This window comes from Anomalospiza imberbis, chromosome 15, assembly GCF_031753505.1.
Source record: "Anomalospiza imberbis isolate Cuckoo-Finch-1a 21T00152 chromosome 15, ASM3175350v1, whole genome shotgun sequence".
Lineage (NCBI taxonomy): Eukaryota > Metazoa > Chordata > Aves > Passeriformes > Viduidae > Anomalospiza > Anomalospiza imberbis.
The window spans coordinates 14311990-14331436 of record NC_089695.1 but is presented as its reverse complement, the minus strand read 5'-3'; the positions used below and the strand labels follow the sequence as shown (position 1 = coordinate 14331436).

At 41.5% G+C, this 19447-nt stretch overlaps 1 protein-coding gene across 1 annotated transcript in view; it reads left to right on the top strand.

Moving 5' to 3' along the window:
* Nucleotides 1–3079: 3079 nt before the first annotated feature.
* Nucleotides 3080–19447, top strand: part of CLINT1 (clathrin interactor 1) — a 46128-nt gene continuing 29760 nt past the window's right edge. The window contains exon 1 of the mRNA XM_068206024.1: nt 3080–3249. Within this exon, the coding sequence (XP_068062125.1) occupies nt 3209–3249 (41 nt within the window). The 5' untranslated portion in view covers nt 3080–3208. The remainder of the gene's footprint in view (nt 3250–19447) is intronic.

Sequence of the window (19447 nt, the reverse complement as noted above, 5' to 3'; positions counted from 1 at the left end):
GAACATGAGCCACCAGTGTGCCCAGGTGGCCAAGAAGGCCAATGGCATCCTGGCCAGTATCAGGAATAGTGTGGCCAGCAGGAGCAGGGAGGTCATTCTTCCCCTGTACTCAGTACTGGTGAGGCCACACCTTGAGTACTGTGTCCAGTTCTGGGCCCCTCAGTTTAGGAGGGACGTTGAGATGCTTGAGCGTGTCCAAAGGAGAGCAACGAGGCTGGTGAGGGGCTTGGAACACAAGCTGTATGAGGAACGACTGAGGGAGCTGGGATTGTTTAGCCTAGAGAAAAGGAGACTCAGAGGTGACCTTATCGCTCTCTTCAACTTCCTGAAGGGTGGCTGTGGTGAGCTGGGGGTCGGTCTCTTTCTCCAGGCAACAACAGATAGAACAAGAGGACACAGTCGCAAGCTGCGCCAAGGGAGATACAGGCTAGACTTAAGGAAGAAGTTTTTCACAGAAAGAGTGGTCAAATACTGGAATCATCTGCCCAGGGAGGTGGTGGAGTCACCATCCCTGGATGTGTTTAAAAAAAGACTGGATGTGGCGCTTGGTGCCATGATCTAGTTGAGGTGTTAGAACATGGGTTGGACTCGATGATCTTAAAGGTCTCTTCCAACCTAGAAAAATTCTGTGAAATTCTGTGAAAGACCCTGGAATCTGCCTCTGGCAGCCTCCCATGAGTTGGCAGCTCTGCCCCAGCACTCAGAACTCTGCAGCTGCTCAAGGAAACCAGCTCTAACAAGAACATCAATTTCATTGCACCACAGCAGAATCTGGGGAATTTGCAGTTCATCGGAACTGTATTTAGAAATCTGATCTTGATCCAATATGGACTGAAGCCACACTTAAAAATAACAACATTTCCAGCCAATCAGAAAAGGTGTGATTCTGCAGGCTCCAATTATTATACTTTCTGCTATTTCTTCATTAAACAGAGGTTATAAACATCGTCTGCTCCTGAAGACAAATGTCAGTGTACTTACATACAAGGCTGATATTAAACAGCAAGAGTCCTCACTCACCTCGCTTTACCAGGTGTTACAGGATGAAATTTAGCATCTCCCTCCTCCCAGTCCTTGATGGCCACGTGCCTCACATTTGTGGGGCCAGCAAAACTGGTGCTGAGTTCAGTTACACACCAGCCACAGTCACCCTAAGTATTGTGCTGCAGATTAAAATATCACCTCAGGGTTCAGCAGCATTCAAAAAATGAAAACTCTATTATGAACTCTTATGAAAGGAACTGAGAAAAAAAGCCATAAACCATCTCTAGGCTGGTCATAGCCTTCTGCAGAAATTAAGTACATTGCAAGTCTTAGGCAGTAATAAACAATGCACTAAGAAATCTACAGATTTCTAAATTTGCAGTTGATGAGGAAAGGAATACTAGAGAATTGTTATGTACTGATTCTCGCACTATTTGAAGTGGTGATGCTATGAAACAGGCAATTTAAAACACACAAAAGGAAGCATTTTGTCATGTGACAGAACACTGAATTCATTGCCACGAGGTGTAGTGTAGGTACATCTAAAAAGGCTCAAAAAGCAATCAGTTAAATCCATAAAACAAAAGTCCATCCAGTGCTCCTAAAGGGAAAGTTTTAGCATGAATACTTCAGAACTGAGTCCCTAAGCCACAGAAAAATGAAAATTGAAAGATGTACCTGAGGACTGATCCATCCACATCCTTTACATTAATGAACCTGTGATACTGCTGTTAGGAAGAGGACTCTGGATTTGAGGATCTGTTCAGAAAGTTCTTATATTCAAACAGATTTAATGGTCATGTTAAGGAGACAGAAGCCATGGAAGTGTCTGTGAGAAAAGATACAGTGGGGTGTCAGAAAATGGGCAGGAGTTCAGCTGTTTAGCTTTCCTGACAAGTTCAGTGAACCACTAACTTTTAAAAGAAGTGACTTGTTAGAGCAGCAAGTGCCATTGCAACTGGTCTTTCTCATGCTTTGTTTTGCCAGCTCTGACCGAATAACTAAAATGAAAATATTTTGCATTTGTCTTTGGATAAAAGTTTGCAGATGTATATTGTCTTTTGGCAAGAAATATTGATTTATGATGCAAACAAAAAACATACATCAAGAGTGAAACTGGGTCACTTAAAACTCATATTAAATACAATTTTGCAGGAAAATAAATGTATGTAATGAAACTGACAATCCTGATTGCAAACTCACTTTGATGACTTCACTGTTTTCCTTGTAACTGTGATTCCTGCTCAGTGCCTGCATGGACAATATTTGAAGATGGTCTTGCCTGTTGGCACGGGTGTTAAAACAGCCAATATTCTCCTGAGGCAGCTTTTATGTGGGCGATTGTTCCCCGGGTTTTGTCAATCAACTTGTCTTTCTCCAGAAGAGCAGACGAGGTTCTGCCTGTGCAGTGCCTCGGTGGGCAGCCCACATGCTGCACCCTCCCCTCTGCTGTTCCAGCCCCTTCTTTCCAAAATCTGGGTCTTGGGGATCTGGAAATTCCAGCGGCAATTCGCTCCAGACCGTACACTACGATCAGCAGATGGACGGCCATAAGGGCGGAATGCTGCTCTTAAACTTGAGCTGCTCGCGCTAAAAGCCGAGTATAAAACCACATTCTGGTCCCACATGGTTTTTACGTCAGTGTTTTGACTTTAACCAACTATTTCACAGCCTTTTTCCATCCTGTGCCTCGCCGGGCTGCGGACGCAGGCTGCACGCTGCAGGGCCGTGAGGGAGGTCTGAGGGCAGGTTTGAGCCGGGCTGTCCGTGGCCCCCACACGGGCACAACCGCTCGGTGTCCCCGCCGTGTGAGAGCGCCCGTGCAGCCCTCAGGACACGGCCGGGAGAGCGCCGTCCCACTCCGGTCAATTTCACATCGGTCAGTTTCACATCGGTCAATTTCACCCCGGTCAGTTTCACCCCGGCCCGGCCCCCCTCACGCCCCTCACGCCCGCTGCAGGCAGGCCCCGCGCGCACAGCCGCGAACTACCACTCCCGGCAGCCCTCGCGGCACCCCGCAGGCTCCGCTCCCGGCCCCCCCCCCGGTTCCGGGGACTCCATCTCCCAGCAGCCCGCCCGGCCATCCGACTCTTCATTTCCGGGAGCGGCGCCGCGTCCCTTGCTCGGCGGAGGCGGCGGCGGCCGGAGCGCGGCGAGCGGGGCCTCCTGGGGCCGGCGGCGGAGGAGGGAGCGGGGCCGGGCGGGTCTCCGGGCGGTCGGCTCCATGCTGAACATGTGGAAAGTGCGGGAGCTGGTGGACAAGGCGTGAGTACGGCGGGGCGCGCGCACGGGGCCGGGGGCGGCTCGGCCGTGGCCCCTCAGCCGGGCCCGCGTTCCCCCCGCCCCCCCCAACATGGCCGCGGCCCCTCCCCTGCTGAGGTGGCGGCCTCACACCCCCTCTGTGCCCGGCTGACCCCGGCCCCGTTGTCTCTCCCTGCTCCCGTCCCTGTCCCCCGGTGGCTTCCCGGGATCGCCCCTGAGCGTCCTGCCGGCGTGGCCTTGTGGTCCCTCCGGGGCTGCAGGCATGCAGGGGTTGCTTTTCAGGTAGTCCGTGGCCTTCCTATTATGGGTGGCAATTTTCCTGCCCCTTTCGGGCGCATCTGGGCCCTTCCAGCTCTTGGCGATCAGTGCTTCAGCTTCGGGTGCCCCCTCCTGTGCCAGGGTTCCCGTCTGTGTGTGCCTGTTGGGTGTACGAGCCCTTGGAATCTGTCTGCTGGATTGGCTCCCGGTGTGGCCCTTAGGCCCCTGAGGGGGAACAGAGAAGTCTCTCAAAGCAGGACGGGGGTAAAGAATCACCTGCACGTTTTCAGAGAACTTCCCAAGTCACCACATTGCTCTTTATAGTCTTTCCCTCCTTCCTAAGGACAGGTTTGCCTGCCATTGCCATTGACTCACAACCCCGGGCCGTTCAGAGTGGTAGAGGGCTGAGATGCCCGTTTGAACCCCTTACACATATAAATAGCTCAGATATTTACAAGTTTGTTTCCCTGAATAGAGCGTCCTTCCACTGAATACTTGTCTATGGACTTGTTTATCGTGATGATTGTGTTGCAGATGGAGAGCATGATGTGTGTGTCAGCCACTCCTTCACTTTTGGCATGAGAAAAATTTGGTATGGTGGAGAACTTAGCAAAGGTTGTTTTGCCTCCTCAAATAAGTCTGTAGGGAAAAGCTTGGAGCACTTCTCCATCACTCTTTTCAGGGGTGCCCAGTGATGGGACAAGGGGCAGTGGGCACAAACTGAAACACAAAAGTTCTGTCTGAATATGAGGAAAAGCTTCTTTACTTTCGGGGTGACAGAGCACTGGAACAGCCTGTCCAGAGAGGTTGTGGAGTCTCCTTCTCTGGAGATACTCCAGATCGGGCTGGATGGGATCCTGTGCAGCCTGCTCCAGGCGTACCTGCTTTAGCAGGGGCTTGGACTGGGTGGTTTCCAGAGCCCCCTCCCAACACCAGTAATTCTGTGGGTTGAAAATGTCCCTGCTCGTGGCATTGAGAGTGGCCTAGATGCTTCCTAAAGTTATTTTCCAATCCAAACCATTCTGTGTTGTATGAATTGTGGAATGCTAAGAGGAAGAACTGGCTGAAAGTCTGTAGATTGGTATATACCAGATGATATTAATGACAAACAGTTGTACCTGCCCTTACAAGTCAGAAGTCTTTCAAAATTGAGGCTCTGTTTTAAACTTTTTTTTTTTTTAAATTTTTGTTTCTCCAAACAGCTTTTAAAAGGGCCTGTGTGATGTATGGGCTTAAAGGTGGCAAACTGAAGAGAAGTGTCAGCTTATTCGTGATAATCGACTGTTTTGTTCAAGGTGCTTTGTACTAGACTGAGACTTTTCTAGGCCATGGTTTGGATGACATTCAAAAACCACTGTGATTAAGTCTTGTCCTGAGGAAGTTACTTACTTTTTACAGCTTCTTGTATACAAAGTCAGCCCGGGGTAAAGTAGTTTTAATAATGTGACAGATGAGGTATTTAGGACTACAACTGTGACTTGAGTTCCAGGACCTTTCAGGGAAATAAAGTTTTTCCTAAGTTTTATTTGTGTACTTTTTTTGTCTGTAGGATTAATGATCACTGTAGCATTATAATGTTGTCACTGTTTTTAAAATGTTTGCTTCTAAGGATATAACTTAGTAAGTCTAGCAGTAAGCAGTAGATCAAAATCTGAATTGGAAAAGACATTATACTTCCAGAACAGGTGCAAGAAGTGAACATTTCCAATAATAATAAACGTTTTTTGAATAAACTTCAGTTTTCTGGGAATAACATTATCCAAATAAAGCAGATTGTTTATTAAAAAAGGGGAGGAGGGGCAGAAGGAAGGTGGAGCCTGCAGAGTAAATAGTATTTAGAGACATCAAGATCAATAGTCCCATTGTGTGTGGTGCAGATTTGTCATAATGTCTTCTGTCTTAAGGCCATGACTTACAAAATTCTCTGCAGAGGAAGCTAAATGATATAATCTGCCTCATAAATAACAGCTGATGCTGTGGCAGCAGCATACTGAACTTTAACAAGAAACTGTTGTTCTTTCCTTAAAAAGGGAATATGATTATATGAGGATTTTGAAAATAGGCAAGTTGCTTGAAATTTTCCTAGTTCAAACCCTGATGGCTTTGATAGTGGTTTTGAACTCAGCATCTTGGTTCCATATTCAGCTGATACTTATCTTAGAGTTTCAATTTACTCATCTGTGGTTTATTTTGTTATCCTTACTTGTGCTTCAGTGGCTGAGAGCTTGGTTAGGTCAGCTATTTCAACATGAAGGACTTTTCTTACACAATTCTCAGATACTTTGGTTCTGTAAGTGATGATAAACAGCTGTGGGTTACTTTAAATGCTAAAACCCAGGTAAAAATGGTAACCTGTTAAAATTCATCAAAGTCTTAGAACCAAAAAATAAGTTCGCAACTGCAAAATACATATGAGAAATTCAAATTTATATTTAGTATTTTTGAAGTATTTGGTCTCTGTATTTCTTTGGTGTGGTTGGAATTGGGCAATGAAGTTCATCAGGTAAATTCTGCTTTGTAATTCTCTTCACAATCACCTCTTAATTTTATGGTGGCATTTTCTAGTAACTCTGAAGTATGGATCTGCATGCTGTTGTGCATGAGACAGTTATTTTGGATACTGAGTGATAGTCCTATTGTATTTGAAGTTTAGGAGGAAGACTCTGTGGTAGAGTATTAGATTTACTGTTCTAGGATGTGGTGGAATCCTTTTGTTCTGAGTCTTCTGCCCTTTGTTAACTTCACTGCCTTTCAATGCCAATGCAACTCCCTTCCTTAAATATTAAGTACCTACCTTGATTAGGTTTGGCTGAGCAGTAATACCTTGTTTCTGGCTGGGCATTGTAAATAAAGTTGCAGTTTAAATCAAATAATTAATAAAACCTGTATGTACCTAGTTAAATCTACTTATCATGAGATTTATTCTTGCAATTTCAAAATAACTGTCAAAAATCTTACACCCTCCAATTTCTTAATGCAGTGTGTCCAAGAGTTCTTCAAGTGTGTGAAATTATATTGAATTTCTGGTTAGTTTATAGTTCAAAAGGTGCAGGTCTACATAGTCTTATTTCTTCTCATGTAAATTCTATTTCATATTATTGTGTGAATAAATTGACTTAAGGCAGCTTTTCACTTTTGTGTTCACTTGTATGGGTTCTTTTTCCCCAGTAATTCAAAACTGAATTTGGAAAGTAAACTAAACAGTTGGAAAATAAATGCAGCCCTCTGTGCTCAGCTCGTGTGCTCCAGGACAGTGAACACTATTTAAATGGCAGAGGTTTCTGATGGCTCAGGGCCAGGGTGGTGCTTGGTGCAAAGTTGGTGAGTCAGGTGGCAGTTCTGAGTCACTCCTGAGGCAATGTCAGAGATTTCTTGTTGGGTTCTCTTTTGTCACAGGCTTAGCTGAGGGCTGCGGTGTGACAGTGTTGCCTCAGCATTCCAGGCAGGAGGTGGCCAGTTCCTGTGACAGAGCACAGAGGCACATGTCACACACTGGAGCTGCTGGTGGGAGTGTCAGCTGCAGGAGCATTTGGCAGGTGGGAAGGAGTCTGGTCTCCCTCCCTCCCACTGCTCTGCTGCAGCAGGGGATCTGCAGCTTTGTCTCTGGATGCTCTGGTCAGCGCAGTGGCACCCATCACAGAGTTCAGGTTACCATGCCTGCTCTGAAACAATTCTGCAGTTGTGATGAAACTTGAGGCCAAGCATTGCATTTACTGCTTGTGAGCTGTGTGAGACTAAGGATATGCAGGCTGCCTGGTACTGTGTAGAAGCAGTTTACACAAGAAAAGTCATATTTTTATTGGTATAGGTGTATCAGTACTTTGATAATCCAATCACCAAGGGCCTTAACCAAGTTTGTCCTCACTGTATGATAACAGAGCTGGCAAAAGCTGTTGTAGTCACTGAGAGGGAGTTCAGGAGTCCAGGCTGTGGAAATACAGAGTGGTGTGCAACTTGGTAACTTCACTTTTAAGTCTTACTGGACAAGTGCATGTTGTGCTCTGTGTTCCCTGTGAGATTTCTAGGAGAGGTCTACCAAGAACCCCATGGCTTTAAAAAACAAAACACCTAAGGAATATTAAGAATTCCTGTTAAAACAGGTTTTAGCTTGTCAGAAACTTGGCCTTGAAACTTGATATCAGCTTGGCCTAGTGGCCAAATTCAAAAGCCAGGCCATCATTTCTCTTTAGTTCTGTTGAATTTCCTCTTCTTGAAGCAGAAACTGCTGATTCTTATTTTACTTAAAGGTTCCCTCATGTTGTTAACACGCACAAGGGGGTTCAGCTCAAAGCAGAGCACAGTGTTTGTGTATATGTAGGTAGCAAGGCCAGCTGCACTCCTCATTGCAATAACTTCTCTCTTAATATGTCATGTTAACATTTTTGCTGCCTGGTTTCTGTCACAGACATGTAGGACATGCAGCAGGCAGGCTGGAAAACCTTTGGACCCATTGAGATCAGATTGCTGCCCGTGTAACAGTGTGGTGAGACCTTACAGCCACTTTCTTTAAAATTCCCTTGCCATTCTTAGCTTTTGTGATCTTCTGCATGCGTGACCTTAATGTGAGAGAGCTCCTTTAAAGCACCTTTCCACACATCAAAGGATAAAAAAGGGATGAAGATGACAGATCTGAATGTAGTTAGGACAGTATTATCCAGATGTTCATTAGTTCAGGTGAGTGAGGTAGTTGTCACTTAGTTTTACTTAAAAATTAAAGGAGAGAGCCTGTGAATTTCTTGCTAGTAATAGGAATATGACAGTTGCCATATTCCTGTTTGTTCCATGCTCCTTCCAGTTCAGTTTTGTCCACCTAACTGAGCCCTGCTTTGTTACTACTGCTCTTAGCCACACCTTTCTAATGGCCCAGCAGGAACGTGTTTGCACTCCGCTGTTTTGCAGAGCTGTTTCCATACACTTCACAAGCTTGATGAATTGCCCAGTATATAACAGTTTAATTTCTTTTTAAATGGAGAGCAAATAGTCTTATTTAGAATTGATTGTAATAAGGAAGCATTTAACACCTTAAAATTTATTTTAAAGGTAGGCACTTGGTTCCTCTATTATTTATTCTGTCACTACATCTATGCAAAGAGAAAGGATTTTTAGTGTTTGGGGAAAAGGAAGGATTAAAGGAGCTGTTGTCATGAGTTCCAATAGAACCAGGTAGGGGAGAAGTTCTGGTTGATAAACAGCATGTTTTCTTTAGTGCTTCATTGTACAATCTGTAAAGAGGAGGGTAAATTACTGGTAAAATAGCGTGAATTACTGCTTCTATTGTCATTGCAATTTCTTGCTGTTGTAGCCTAAAGCTCGAAATGAGACCCTGCACTTCACTCCCAGGTCACAGATGAGGGAAGCTGGTAAGATAATTCTGTCAAGTAAACCAAGTCACATTGTGCTGGTAACAATTAAAAACCTGCATTTGTTGACTTCCAGTCTCATGTTGCTATCTGCTACCTCATGCTATGTCTGCAGGATATTAATGTGATAAATGCACCCCAGTCATCTACCCTACAATTACCGACCTTACAGTTGACTTTTGATTGCTCTCTGCCTTTGGAATGCTCGTGTTTTCCCCAGAAGCAGGCAGGATCCCATGTATCCTTAGTTGAGGGTTTTCAATCCTCCAGCCTAACTGCTTTCTCTTTTTAATGTGTCTGCAATTGTTCTTATTTACAGGCAATTTTCTTGTGGTTCATGGATTTGTCCACCCAGGCTCCTGAGCTCTTTAATGAAATGCTGTTTGCTCATTCAGTAATAGCAGGTATTATTGTAAATGATCCATCATAAAATATGTCCAGCAGAAGGGTAAATGACTGTCTAACATTTGTCCATTGCTATCTGAATCTCCTGTGAACTCCTTTGCTTCAGTCCCAGGATCATTTACTTTTCTCTATATTTAAGATTTATTTTGGTTTGCATAAACAAGATCTTCAGGGCAGTGAACACTTCCACAGCTTTATGTAAGGGACAGTTAGTTAACCCTCACTGCATGAGTTATTCTCCTATTGCTGCTAAAGAGGTGCCCTGCTGATAACTGCTTTAAGAACAGCATTTTGTATTATTATTACAAGCCAGATGATGATGATTATCTTCAGCCTTGGAAGGGTTTGTCCTCTGCCTGGTTACCAGAGAGCTGAGAGAGAGAAGAAAGTCTTGGCAATACAAAGGAGGACTGGATTTGAACGTTGCATTTGGCTCTGCAGCCAGGCTTGGCTGTGTCTGCCAAGTACTTGTAACAGCAAGTTACTTCTTCAGGCTTTCCTCCTTCCCTTAAAAAACTTAGAGAAAATTGCTGGTATTAATAAGGAAGAAAAAGGGTTTTAGTCTTTGGGCCATGTAATTGAGTATGGGAGATAAGCATCTGTGAAAGTACTATGCTCTGTTATCTCACATACATAGGTACAGTGTTCCCTTGTTTGAATATTCAGCTGCTGGAGTAATCCATCAAACAGGCAAATATGACAAGCTGATGGATTTATTAAGAGTTGGCTTAAGGTAGTTGCGGCCAAGCACACAGTTTCATCAGCTCACTCCAAGTGGTGCTTTTGTTAGTGCTCTTTCAGATGTGTTATTGCCATTTTACACCCTGTGGTGGCTGACAATAGTCTTTTTTATGTTGTGTAAGGCTAGCTCAGGTGTTGGCTTTATGTATTTCCAAGGAATCTAAGTGAGGTATGTGTGACAACTTCTGTGTTCTTGAAATGGTCTCTAAAGCGGAGCTTTGTGTGTCCTTGCCAAGCAGGACTGGGCTCCTGCTTGGGGGGGTGCATGAAACTGGTCAAGGATACGAGCCTTACCTACACATCACTGTGTGCACCTGTGGTCAAAAGGATCAAGGTGCTTAGCTCAGTTCTATGATAATTCCTCTTGGTTGTGTTGCCAGTTAGTGTATTACAGAATATTAGCTGATTTACATAATTATTTCATATAGAAGGTGTAATTACTTCCAAAGCATTGGTCACACTACTGCTTTCTCTCCTCAGGCTTTGCTATTTCAGTGTGCAAATCTAAAGTGTTGCAGTTGTCCTAAAATACAATCTTAAAATGCTGATCTGATTCTTTTATATTTGTCTCCGTTCATTTTAAGTGTTAAATGAATTTCTGAATTTCTGTATTTATATGAAAATGTCTATTTCTAAGATGTCTATTTCTGAAAACAAAGATGAGCCACTGGAGAATGAGTGAAGCATTGCTTCACAGGATGAAGAACACAAAAATGTAATGATTGAGAGTTTTGTGCTTCATTCTGGAACTTTGGAATATTGATTTATTCTGAAGTGTGAGTACAGCTTGTCCAAAGTCATAATACAATAATTCCAATTTGAACTTGTCTCCAACATACAGAGTGTGACTGGCCTGTTGACCTGTTGTTTCAAGTATGTTTCAAATACTTTGCTGACGTGTGCTTGATGAGGAACTTCAGCTTCCAAATTACCACTGTGTGCTCTGAACTTAAACTGAGATGGTATTTAAAGAAGAGGGGCAGGAAATGGAAACTCCTTGAGAAAAGCTGTTCCCTTTAATAGTTTTTTTACTGATATAAAGATGTACAGTAGCATAACATTTTGTTAAAAGTTGGCTGTTTCACAGACTTTGTTTAAATGCTTATTTCGATTTTTTGTATTTATAAGGCAAAACTAATGTAGGGCAAGAGAATGAAAAGCAGAATTAGTAGCAAATGTACCAAGTCAATCAAGTAGTCAGATTTGCAGTTGGTCTTTTTCCAGCACCTTGTAGTGATCTGGGTCTTATTGACACAGGTCAAATATGGACCCAGTTAGATACAAGGATTGACAGCTGCTGTTGTGTTTCAGTTTGGAGCAGGAGCTTTATTTACTTGTTCCATTTGGAATGAAGAGCTGTTACACATCTAAAACTTGAATGATGCTTGGTAGCCTCTTTAGAAAGAGCAGTTGTGTAGAAGAGCAGAACTCTCCAGAACAAAATGGTCCTTCTATTCTGCCTCTGTGAAATGAGATCTGATTCTAAATGGGGTGTACTCATTTTTTTCTAAGATATGCATTACTTACTCTTGCATTGTGTGCTGTATAATGGTGGTGTTTGGGTTGCTGTGTGAGGAATTGGAAAGAGGAACAGACCCAACTGGAAACTCTTTTTCTCCCAAAAGGACTTTTTAGATTGTTTGAGTTAGAGTAGTTTCCTAAACTTATTTGCCATATGATTGTGTTGCACATTTGAGGAAGCGGTGTTGAGATGGGAAAGGAGAGGAGAGGGACCTAAAGTTCTCATGTGAGTGGAGGACATTGGAACAGGGTTAAATCTCCCCTTGTAGTTGCCCTGAAATTTCAAAGACAGTCAGCATTTTCACCAAAAAGAAAACAAAACCCAAGCCATGAAATCAGAGTTTGTAGTTTCACAGTCGGTGTAAGCGTAGGCTGATGGTGAAAGAGGTTTCACAGCCTCCTGTCTGCCACAGCCTGCACACTTGTCTCCCTTTGCTGGCAATTGCAGACTTTGCTTGATGAGAGAATCTCTGACTAACCAGTTGTTTTTGCCAATTTAGTTCTCCACTGGATTGGTTCCCTGGTATAGTTAACTCCATTGTCACACAAATATTTGTACTGGCATAAAGGGAGGAATGGTATTTGGGCAAGAATTAAGTGGCTGGGGGCGAAGTACAAGTTGAGTGCAGTACACCCTTAGCATGTGATTTCACAAGCAGGTTGAAGAGCTCTAAGATTATTTTTCTTCTAAGAGAGAACCAACTCATTTTTATACCTGTCTATTCCCTGTCTTTGTCTTCCTTGTGCTGTTGCTGTGTGGTTCAGTATTTGCTTGTGCTCTCTTGCTGATAACAGCTGAAAGAGCCCCCATGGTTTTAGGGTTCATAACTGATTAGGTCACATGTTTTACAAACAGCTGCTCATGGCACCACAAATGCTTGTGGTGATGGGGAAAGGACAGGAAGGTTGGCTGTAGAGCCTTTTTCCATGATAAGACATTTCTACATATTTCTGTTATTTAAAACTGTACCATTAGTGGCTTGTTAGCTGCAAGTTTAAATTGATTTAAAGTTGTTCTTCTGTCTCATATGTCACAACTTAGAAGTCCCAAGCCATTCTTTCTGTTTGTATCACTGTTGTGATGTGGAGGGTAAGCATCAATAGTCTGGTTCCACTCTTGGGGCACAAACTTCTGAGAAAGGATATGAACTGAAATACAGTTTTGTGTCTTGTGTGGTGGTACTTTGAATGATTCAGGCTCAAATTGATCTCAAGGTCCAACAGATCTTCGCATGAGAAGCTTTCAATTCAATTTCTGCAGCCTATTGCAATAGAAATACTGGTGGTATATATTTGGGTTATATCAGGATGGTGAAGTGGGTATTCTGTGTAGACTGTTACTTTAAATAGATTACATCTTCCTAGAGGTGTTTGGTTTGCCACTAAGAATGAAACTCCTGTGACACCTGTATTGTCAGTGTCTATTTATGGGTTATAAGGAAACCACCTCAAAGTTGTTGAACCTTTTTGTCCCTTCATCCAAAGGGTGTGTCCTATCCTGACCAGTTCAATATTGATTGCATGCTTAATAGATATTAACTGGTTCATTTGGGATACAATTAGAAATATTAGCGTATATTCAACTTATTTAATGAGACTGGCCTGCATTTTTTTTTAATCTGTTGTAATAATAATGAGACCTATTGGGAGTTAGGGAGGGTTTTTTTTCTCTACTCCATTCTGAGTCAGAGCAGTAAATATGTTTCTTAGTGGTTATTCTCCCCATCCTGTCAAGCTGTTTAGAATCATCCTAATGTAGGTTACAGACTGTGCTCAGTATTTCCTCTCAAGACGTTACTTTATACTTAGTAAACAAATACATCCCTGTGTGATTTTTTTGGAGGTGTGTGTTTTGTTTTTCATTCTCCAAGATTACTCAGTTGAAAGGTACTCTAAGACCATTTAGATGTGAAGAGAAGAAGGCTTTTAATAACCTTAGATAATTTTATTGGAGTTGCAGTAGGTGAATGCATCTTCTGAAAAAGAAATTAGTCTTGGTAACTTACGTCTACAAATAGAGCTGATACCTTAAATATTGTTGTCACTTTTAATTATTCCTTGTTTTGACAATTACTGACTTGTTTAAACTGTTTCTCTATATGATCATATGAAGTAGGGGGGGGGGAACTCTCTGTTCAGAGGTAGTTATTGTCTAAATGAGTTAACTTATATCACACTGTTCTAGCTCTCCTTGCTACCAAACAGATGATTCCATTTCTTGAGACAGCTTGAAAACGTAGTGCTAATAGACTCCTAATTGGCAAGTGCAGTCTCAGCCTTCAGACTGCCAGTGTTGTTTTTTTGTTAATTACACAGTAACTGTAACTCCTGTAGCTGCAGACATTAGCTCAGAAAAATCCAGTGATCTTACCATTAGTGAGTAAATAAATAAATAGTGCCCATGTTGAGCCATTGTGAAATTTGTTTGTTGCAAATAGACGGTGTCATTTGAAATTACCATCTCTGTGTGGTCAAGAACCAGAAACTGGGTCTCTGAGGCAAATGGAACAGCTCCTGTTACCTCTTTAGGACAAGAGTTACTTGATCTCCTGGAGGAACCAGTTTAATAAAGGGATACCTATGAAAGGAGAGGAAACATCATTATCCTTCACAAATAAACATGGCTTGGAAATGTGAAAGTTAATTTGTCTGTAATTGACCAGACTCATTTCACAAAAGAACACTTGCTTTCAGTCAAAGTGCATGTTTGTGAACTTGTGGGGTTTTGTTTGCTAAGCTTTTTAGTTAATGTGAGATACCAACCTAAAAATTCTAATGAAATAACATTAATATGACATTGCTGTTGCAATACTTATTCCTAATGGCGTGTTCTTACTGCTTGTGCCCATTTTTAGATACTCAGCTGCGAATAGCTCTGGAAGGACGCTTTGTCATTAACTATTAACCAAAATTTCTTTGTCCAGCTGCTTAATACAGCAACAGAAGGACTGCTAGGTTGTAACCTACCTTAATGGAAAATGGAATGACTAAAGACAATTGGTATTAAGCAAGTTTGGTCTATTTAGGATTATGGTGACTACTTTTTTATTCTTGGATAAACTTGTAGCAGAGAAGAAATGTGGTAATTCAGGTTTATTAACAGATGAAGCATCATAAGTAGGAAAGTGTTTGGTATTTTTTTTTAACTTACTGCTGGAAAATTAAATAATTGTGCTATTCCTAGGAGCTGGCAATTCAGGACTAAAGGCCTGAGGGCAGAGCAATTTCAGGCAGAGGACTGTATTTTATCTCTGCCTGTAAAGTCTTGGATGCTCCCAGCTTATTCTGCAGAATTATCACTGCATACTTGCCTTTACTCTTTCCAAAATATAATGGGCATCTTTTGAAATTGTCAGATTATGATGCTGAGGTTTCCCCTTGCACAGCCTTGCTTATTCTAAAGGTGTACAAAGTACTTGTTGTGAGACTGCAAAGTCTTAATTGCAATTATAAGATGTTGAATTTCTTATTCTTTCTTGTTATCAAGGTGGGATGCAGGGAAAGGTTTAGTGTTTCAAATAGCTTCCTTCTTGGGAGGAGGGAGAGGATAGTTTTGGAGACACTGAAACAGAAGTTTGAAGGACCTTGATTGTGTGTTCTCCTCTGTCTGTGTGCAGTGGAGTCAAGAAATAAGTTTCTGGCATCCAGACATATTCCATGTAATCTTAGATAAAGACAGCATCTTCTTTGTATTGTCTGACACATAATGGTCTTCTCGATTGGATTTCAGTATTGGATATAAAAGGAAATTCTGCAGGTGTATTAGAGCTATTGAGTGTAGCAGTTATTGTAGCTCTTCATGGAATAATGGAATAATTGTTGCTTTCAGCTTCAAATAGCAAACAAGCAGACTGAAAGGAACCAATTTTGAGAAGAGAAGCCGATCAGCTTCTCTGTAGTGACATTGGTATTCGTTTTCTGGTTTTATTTTGATTATTTTCCAGAAATAAAAGGTCTGAAATCTGATGTTGAGGTGGTGCATTTTGGGTCTTTTTGCAAAAAATAGCAACTGTAGAATTAATTTCTGTAAGCTTAGAAATAAACTTAGTAAATGATAATGCACTTCACTTTATAATAGCCAGGATAAAGGTAGTGATCTCACTCCTCCTGAATACCTCCTGCTTAGCAATTCCTCTGCAGGACATTTGCATAGATGAAGGAAAACAACTGCTTATGAACCTGCAATTAGATTATTTTGTATAAACTGTTGTTTCCTCTTCCTTTCTCCTGCTCAGAAGTGCAGTTCAGCTTCTGCCTCAGCCTTAGGACATTTTCCAGGGCACAAGGCCATATTAAAAGTTCAGTTGAAGGTTTTCTGGTTTAGTTGCTTCACCTGCTGCTTGGGCCATGCTTGTGTTGATGAGATACATGTCCCAGGCTTTCCTAGGTAATGTGCTGGTAGTACTTTGCTGCCACACGGGTGGAATGGGGAGTTGTACAGGGACATGGCTGTGTAGTTAAAGGCAGGAGGAAGCCGCAAGCCCTTCACAGCAGTCTGGGTGCTGGGGATAGCAGCTTGTGTTGTAGAAGGTTAAGTATGTTCAGTGTGTGTGATTTGAGGTACTTCCTCAAGTTTTCAGAGGTCTACAGAACATTTGGGAGGGTGTGGAGTGTCATACCTACATAATACTGTGTATTATTTTTACTGTGAAGTTGGTGTTTTGGTTTCTTTCTTTTTCCTCCCTATCTTCTGCCTCCATTCAAGGTCACTCTCAAAATTTTTTGTGGTCAGAAGTAGGAAATCTGAGGTACAGGAGCGAGTTGGATTTGCACAGCTTCAAAGCTCACTGGTGCCTCATGCTGAGCGTAGCTACAACTTCCTTGTCCTCTGAAAACTTCTGCCCCTTTTGTTTGTCTTTTGAAAGAAGGATAAGACTTTATTCTTCTTGTAAATATTTTGTTCTCAGCATTAAAATATTGTACCCTAATCCTGAAAACTCAGTGACTGGGAGTATTTGTGAGTCCCTTTATCTGTTGAAGATTTCTTAAAATGCTTGAGCTGTGCGCTTGAATGTGGTCTCAATTCTGTGTGCATACAAGGAAGGAAGTAGCACTTGATACTGCTTTGGAGAAGGACTTAGGCCACACCTTCTGAACCAGGTTTATATCTGAAACCAGCTTTTTGTCTTCAGGGAAAGTTACACTCACAGTTACATGAATGCTATGAAGCCCAAAGAAACACAGTCGATTGGAGGGTGTAAGCTATGCTGACAAGTGTCTCGGTCTTTCTTCCCCCAAAATAATGTATTTAAGTTTTAATTTTATGTTGTAATTGTCTACCAGGGTTATTTGGGATTGACATTTTTGTGCTGGTATTTTATTTATATAAAAAGTATTCTACAGAAGTGGTTTTTCGATTCGATTTCACTTACACTTTGTCCTACTTGAGTAAACCTTTGTTTCCAGTAGGAGTCACGTTACCTGACTGGATCACAAATAGGGAAAAAATTAAAGATAAATCACATGTTGGAAAATTCGTGATGGCATTTGCTGACTCTTGAAGGTTGAAGTGCAATCTGAATTCTATAATGAGATGTACTTAAGTCTAAAAAAAAAAGTTTCAATTATTGCAGCTTGTTTGCTACAGAAGAAAAAACCTGAAGTGTAAGGAGCAGAGTGGCAAAATAAGTGTGAGGATTGAGCAATAGTAAATTGAGTCACAGCGTGATCTGGAAGTCTCTTTAGTTCTGCAGTTACAAAAGCTTACACAAATTTCATATGTCCACTTTTTTGGACTATACAGCTGCTGTTGTGTGACCATTGCATGTTGAACTTTGAAAGAGATTAAATCCACAGGAATAGGAACTGCAAAGCAGTGACTCTAATCTGATGTGCTAGATGGAAGCTCACAAGAGGCAAGGAGACTGAGAACCTGCACAGGGCAGTAGCAGCATCGTTTTTATGTCTGGATCAAAACCAGAGTTACTGTTTAGTGTGTCACTGTCCCACCAAAGTGTCAAGTGTGGCCTCAATGGCAGCTTTTTTCCCACTTGTTTGTGAAATTGGTTATCATACTTAAGTTTAATCAGATTTGTGACAAGAATGCTTTGTAATTGTCCTCCAATTTCAACTAAAAATGTGACCTAAAAAGTAATAGTGAAAACCAGTAGAAATACCATTATGGTGCTCTTACTATGTAAATTAAAAGGAAATATTTTGATTCATTCTACTTGCTGGAGCGTAGCATTTATTTTTGTAAGTTACCTTTTAAAGAATGTTTTTTGAATTAAGTATAATAAAATGACAACACTATTAAGCCTTCAAAAATGGAACTGCAGAAATATTCATTTGAAGGGAAGATAGTCTATAATGCGTGAAGTTTAGGGGATGGTAACTGAAAAATGTGAAGGTGGGTGCTTGGAATGAAAATTTCCCATTAAAAATGGGGAAATAAAGAAATGGGTCTGAACTTTAAATGAAGGTACCCTTTGTATAGAGGTGATACAAGCCCAAAATCATATTATTAGCATGGCAAAATTCTTGATGACTTTGAGAAGTTACTTACTGCCACATATTAAGATACATAAAGCAGCCATGTATCTGTTGGTGAACCACAAGGGATTGTTTTATATAAGAGTATGAAAGTATTAACACTGACATACTGCAGGGAATCTGCAGTAGGAGAGGTGAAATCAGTTGTAAATCAAGTGGGGGAGGAAGTGTTTGTTCCTTGCACAAATACGCTTTAAAACTGCCATGTTCCCGTGCTTCATGTTCCCAACATCTGCAAAAAATAATTCAGCTGTCGCAAGAGATTACAAAACCTTTTAGGATATAGCGTTCTGCAATTGGGCACTTCTGAGATGGGGAAACTTTAAAAGGGAAGACTTCAGTAAGGTGTAGTGTTGAGATATCTGAGTTCGCTATCAGGCTGCAATTTAATTTTCAGTCACTGTTCTTTTTGACAGTGTGTGTGGTGGATTTGGGGCTATTTTGTTTACTTGGTAGTCTTTTGTGATTAGAAGTTGTAAGGCACAGGAAATAGCTTTATAGTTCCTTCCTCCCACAAGTTGTATTTTATTTGTGGCCATCAGGATGTTTTTCTTGGCTTATCTCTTTCTGTGCAGTTTGCCTTGCACATCTGCCACATAAATTATGAAACTGAACTTGAAAAGCTGAAAATGTATTTCAAATCCTACTGTATATAATGAAGATTGTATCATTGGCCAGGAGTATGACTGCTCCTTGCAGAGAAGGTCTAGAATAATACCTGGCATTCATGGACTAAACTGGCTGGTATCATATTTGTAATAGTTCTGAGGAGTGGCTCAAAAATAAAGAACTTCAAACGGTCAAGTATCACTAATGTTGTGCTGTTACCTCTCTGTAACCTGAGGTATTTCACCAGACATTTTGGCAGATGGGTCCCCATCTGTTTCTTTGTTGAATGTAGACTGCTGGCTTCCTTTTTGGTATCCATATGTTTTATCTGTAAGGCTCTAAATCTAAGCTGCATGTTTTATAACAAAAGTGACATTACTGACAGGAGCAAAATGAAAATGCATTAAGTTTGTTACATGTTTTTTAGTTAGTTTGTCTTCACCAGCAAGGGGAGAGAGGCTGAGATGGAATGCATGAGTTCACTGAAGAGAAGAGCAGCACCATCTTTATTTGGAAGGCAATTAATGCCTTCTCTGAATAATTGTTAATGGCATTAGGTGCATAGATTCCTGAATAGCCATTGTATTGTTTGGCATAACAGGTGGATAAATGATGTCCTCTGTCTGTGAACCAGTCTGCACATTGAGCTCTCTAAAATAACAAGTGACAGCCAGTGTCATAGGGTAGTGAAATCTTATCCCCAAATGCATTTTTAAATCTGACCCTGAAATGCATTTTTCTGTGTGACTTTGTATTAAATCTTTTCAGTTTGTTGGAACACAGGTTTAGACTAGTGATCACCTGGAATCTCTCAG